The 4817-nt window shown below is 66.3% G+C and overlaps 1 protein-coding gene across 2 annotated transcripts; it reads left to right on the forward strand.

Annotated features, from left to right (window-relative positions):
• The first annotated feature begins 2321 nt into the window (after window positions 1–2321).
• HES5 (hes family bHLH transcription factor 5) lies at window positions 2322–3979 on the forward strand. 2 transcript variants are annotated; one of them, XM_524847.6, is made up of 3 exons: window positions 2322–2474; window positions 2574–2739; window positions 2836–3976. In XM_524847.6, exons 1-3 carry the CDS (start codon window positions 2421–2423, stop codon window positions 3111–3113), a joined length of 498 nt encoding a protein of 165 aa, XP_524847.2. In that variant the 5' UTR covers window positions 2322–2420; the 3' UTR covers window positions 3114–3976. The 2 variants fall into 2 exon arrangements, with proteins under 2 accessions (XP_524847.2, XP_009445046.1); XM_009446771.4 differs by having other exon boundaries at window positions 2336–2474; window positions 2574–3979.
• Window positions 3980–4817: the final 838 nt, after the last annotated feature.

A 4817-nucleotide genomic window follows, 5' to 3' on the forward strand; every position in this document is an offset into this window, starting at 1 on the left:
CCCCAGCCACCTGCCGCTCCAAAGCCTGCGGGAGCAGGGCCTGGCCTCAGTGCCACCCCCATATCTGGGCACAGGCCCTGTCCCCGCTGCCAGCAGCTGGGTGGTCAGGGCACACGTGGCTCAGGTTCCGTTTCCTGCTGGCGGAGGTGGTGGCCAGGGCCTGCCTGGGCTGGGGCCACCTGCCTGTGCTCCCGCACCCCTAGCCCCTGGCTAAGCACCTCCTTGATGTGGCCGCTGGACCAGCAGCGTATAGGTCACGGGCACACGGGTGACTACCTCGTCCTGCCCTCCCCACCCCCAGTCCCACCCCAGGGAGCCCATAGGCAAGGGACATGCCACAATGTGACTGCCGCCAGCATGAACCCCACTTCAGCTGCGAAATAGCTCCACTGAACACAAGCAGATCCCCTGTGTAGCCGGGAGTCCACAGCCCATAGCCAGTGCCAGCCGCCATCAATGCCCAGAGCTGTGGGAGCCATGGCGTGAGCGCGTGGCCTGGACACCCCCACACAGGTTGCCCTCCTGCATCCAACAAGGGCCAGAGTGTTGTGGTGGGACCCCACCTGCTCAGAGATGAGCCCCCAGCAGTCCCAGCCCCCAGTGTCACCGCCTCCCTCTGACAGCCTGGAGCATGAGTCCCCTTCAAGGGAGGTGTTGTGGGAGTCCTGCGGGGGTACGAGGGTGAATAGGGGCTCCCTTCCTGCCACCTCCAAAGTCACCTGTTTCCGCCTGGGAGCCTCCCAGCCTAACCCTTCACAATGGCGTCCAGCTGGCCTGTGGGAGGGCCACCCTGCATTGGCTTGAAGTCCTGTCTTCCCCTGCTGTCCCAGCACTGTCCTGGCTGCCCCCTGGACCGTCCATCCTTGTGCTGAGGACCTCCTGGAGCTAGGCCCACCAAGCGGGTCACTCAGAGCCGGGGGTCACTGCCGAGAGCCTCCGGGGAAGGCTCCTCATTGGACCCTGCCAGCTGGCCAGGGAACCCCACTCCTGGATTCAAACTCTGCCTAACCAGCCCTGATGCCAGCCCCAGCTCTGGGGGCTAAGGCCCTTCTGCTAGGACCCGGCAGGGTCCCAACCTGTCTCTAGGAGCCAGCCCAGGCCCCGAATCCTCTCCTAGTCTCTGCTGCAGAGCATTTGAGGAACTGTGACCGCAGGCTAGGGGGTGGGGGTCTCCCAAGGGACCCTCCCCTAAGGACCCAGGGTGGGATTCATTGCCCCAAAGTGGCTGCGGGCACTCAGCTCAGTTGGCCAGGTACCGGGGTTATTAGCTCATCCCGTGGACCGGTGGTTGGGGGCAGGGGGCTAGGGCTGGCATGGCCTCTGATCCTCAAGCCTGCCACCTGGCACCCACTCCCTACCCACTGGCAAAATGCCGGAGGAAAGCAAACCCTACAAGTGCCCTGGCTGCCAGAGAGACTAGGTGGAGCTGTGGCATGCATAAACAGTGGCCACAGCAAGCGTGCCAAGAGCCGAGGCCTCCCGAGCTGCGTGGACACTGTAGTCAGATCCCTGGCCAGATAGGGGTGGGGAGAGGCCCCTGAGGGACACCTGCCAGCTCGTGGAGCAGCCCCAGTGCTGCTGTGGGTTACAGTGCTCCTGGGAGGACAGGGTGCAGGAAGCGGGGAGAGCTGCCGGGTGCCGGGCTCCACGTGGAGCACGGGCCCCAGCTTCCTGGAGCTGCCTGGAGCCCAGCCAGGAAGGCACAAGGCCCGTTTTCTAGGTCTGGAGAAGTCAGGAGTCCCAGGTGACAGTCAGGGGGCTTGTAATATAGACACGTAGGACTGATCCTAAGAGCGTGGCCCCCTCTGTCCCCCTCCCCTGGAGGGGCAGCAGGTCCCAGTCAGGGAAGGTGCCCATCCCCCAGGAAGCCGTGGCACTTGTTCATTCTACAGCTTTTCCCTTATCTGTGCCTACGGCCTCTGCCAGCCAGCAGTGGGGAGCCGCTGGGGAGAGGCAGGGGAGGGGAGCGGAGGGGAGGGCGGGGGAGGGGGCCCTCCTTCCTGCCCCCCTCCCCACTTGGTGGCCTGGGTAAAGGCAGCATATTGAGGCGCGGGGCTCCCGGCATCAGGCCCCGGGATGCTAATGAGGGCGAGCGCGTTCCCACAGCCCGGACATTGTGCCGCGCGGCCCACCTGCTCCTTGGGGAGCGCCCATTGTGCCCGCGCCAATTCACAGGCAATTTAGCGTGCGCTAATGGGCCGGCGCCTTTGTGCGGCCCGCGCGGCCATTGGCCGCGGAGTGTGGGAACGGCCGCGGCGCCCGGACTCCAGGCGCCAGGCCGCCGCCCGCGCCTATATAGGGCGTCGGCGCGCGGGGCCGGTGTCCGCGCCAGCCCGGGACGCGCTTGGCCCTGCCCGCGCCCGCTCGCCTCGTCTCGCCCGGCCTCCCCGCGTCGCCTCCTCGCCTGTTCCGCGCCAGGCATGGCCCCCAGCACTGTGGCCGTGGAGCTGCTCAGCCCCAAAGAGAAAAACCGAGTAAGTACCAGGCTCGCCCGGCGCGCTGTCCCCGAGGCCTCCGGTCCTCGGGGGTCCCTGCGCCGTGCCGGGCCAGCCTGACACCCCCTCCTCCCGCAGCTGCGGAAGCCGGTGGTGGAGAAGATGCGCCGCGACCGCATCAACAGCAGCATCGAGCAGCTGAAGCTGCTGCTGGAGCAGGAGTTCGCGCGGCACCAGCCCAACTCCAAGCTGGAGAAGGCCGACATCCTGGAGATGGCTGTCAGCTACCTGAAGCACAGCAAAGGTGAGCGCGCCCGGGCCCCCCGCGCCCCGAGTTCCCACCGCGCCCCGGCTCCCCCGCGCCCCGCCGCCCGCTCACCGCCGCCGCGTCTCCCCGCAGCCTTCGTCGCCGCCGCCGGCCCCAAGAGCCTGCACCAGGACTACAGCGAAGGCTACTCGTGGTGCCTGCAGGAGGCCGTGCAGTTCCTGACGCTCCACGCCGCCAGCGACACGCAGATGAAGCTGCTGTACCACTTCCAGCGGCCCCCGGCCGCGCCCGCCGCGCCCGCCAAGGAGCCCAAGGCGCCGGGCGCCGCGCCCCCGCCCGCGCTCTCCGCCAAGGCCACCGCCGCCGCCGCCGCGCACCAGCCCGCCTGCGGCCTCTGGCGGCCCTGGTGACCCGGCGGGACCTGCGGGCGCGCGGCCCGACGACCAGAGGGCGAGCCTGCTCCTCTCGCCTGTAGGGAAGCGCCTTCCCGCCGTCGTCCGCCCCGGGCTTGGACGCGCCCTTCTCCGGAAGGCTCTGGCCCCAAGCTGGCCGGCCCGCAGGAGCCCCATTCTCAGAGAATGTGTGTGCAGAGTCCCTGCCGTTTTAGGACAATCAGGGCCCATCTTCTGCCAAGTGTCTGACCCCATGGGGTTGTTCTGTGTTTGCATTTAAGCAAGTGACTTCTGGGAAGTCCCCGGCCGCCCGGGGTTCTATGATATTTGTAGTGCCGGGGCTCGCACACTGCTACCCCCAGCCTGTAGAGGACTTTCTTCAGGGCCCGTAGCTGCTGGGCGTACCCCTGGCAGGCGGGTTGTGCCGCGGGCACATTTGCCTTTTGTGAAGGCCGAACTCGAGCTGTATCCTCATAGGAAACAGTGATCACCCCGGACGGGCGTCCAGGACCCTGAGGGCCATGGCCAAAAGGCTCCTGAGTGTGCCTGGTGGTCTGGCTGGGGCTCATGGTGGGCTGTCTGGGGAGGGTGGGTGCCTCCACTATGATCCTTAAAGGATTCCTCTGTGTGGGTGGATGCGTGTGGGCACGACTTTGTACTCAGAAATTGAACTCTCAGTCACGTGGAAGCCACGGGACTGCTCTGAAGCCGCTATAATAAAATCTGATTGTTCAGCCCCCAACACAGTCTGTCGTCTGCTGTGCCTCACACCTGTCCTTGGCAGCCACGGAGCGGGTCTGCAGGGGTGAAGGGGAATGGGCAGGGCCATGGTAGCAGTTAAGCAGGGAGGGACCCCTGCCAGTGGCCCCCTGGACCCCGGAAGAAGGGTGGGTCCTTGCTCCGGAAGAACAGGGAGAGGGAGGGATGGAGAGAAAGCAGGTGAGGGGCAGGGGCAGGGGGAGGTGGGCTGGAGGGGTGGACATGGTCGGAGCCCTGGGTCTCCCCCCACCCAGGGCTTTCACTAGCTTCCGGAAGGTAGGGGTGGGGCAAGGTGACAGCACAGAACCTTAGGCTGTGTCCACTGAGAGGCGACCCAGGGCCACAGCCCGCAGTAGATCTGTTGCTACAGCCAAAGGGGCTTGGCCATGGGCCAAACAGGAGAAAACATCTGCCCCGAGTTGCTGCTGCACACTCCCACGGCCTGCAGCGCCAGTCCTGGCATGGGCTCCGGGGACACCTGCCCGCTGGCCACCGTGCCAAGGCAGGATCTGGCAGTCCTGGCAGGAGCCTGCGCGGGGCCATCCCTTGCCTCAGAAAGGGCATTTATTTTTAGGCAGGCCACAGGGTGTTGGCTGAGTCTGCAAGCACTGAGGCCTATGGCTCCCAGGGACCAGCTCCCAAGGGGCAAAATCCATCCAGCAAGGATTGGGCCGGAGTGGGCCGCATTCCCACCCCTGCTGAATGGCAGCCCCGCGTGTGGGCCTGCCCTGCCTGCTCCTTCCTGCTCAGCCCCTCTCACTCCGCTCAGCCTTCAGCCCCTTTCTGGCTACTCCACAGGCAGTCTAGACAGGGTCCCCCCACCAGACCAACCCAGTGCCTGCCAGTGGTCCCTACCGAGCCCCGGGGTATGGTGGGCAGAGGACAGGGAAGGCCCCCATTCGCCTGCATGTTTCCCGCATGTTCAGTGGGCACACAGGTGGGCGCCCCTCATGGAGGGCACCT

Source organism: Pan troglodytes, chromosome 1 (assembly GCF_028858775.2).
Source record: "Pan troglodytes isolate AG18354 chromosome 1, NHGRI_mPanTro3-v2.0_pri, whole genome shotgun sequence".
NCBI lineage: Eukaryota > Metazoa > Chordata > Mammalia > Primates > Hominidae > Pan > Pan troglodytes.

Bases quoted from the DNA above. Each gene is read 5' to 3' on its own strand.
- HES5 (XM_009446771.4), top strand. From the start codon at position 2,421: ATGGCCCCCAGCACTGTGGCCGTGGAGCTGCTCAGCCCCAAAGAGAAA. The intron at 2,475-2,573 runs GTAAGTACCAGG...CTCCTCCCGCAG, and splicing joins GCCCCAAAGAGAAAAACCGA to CTGCGGAAGCCGGTGGTGGA.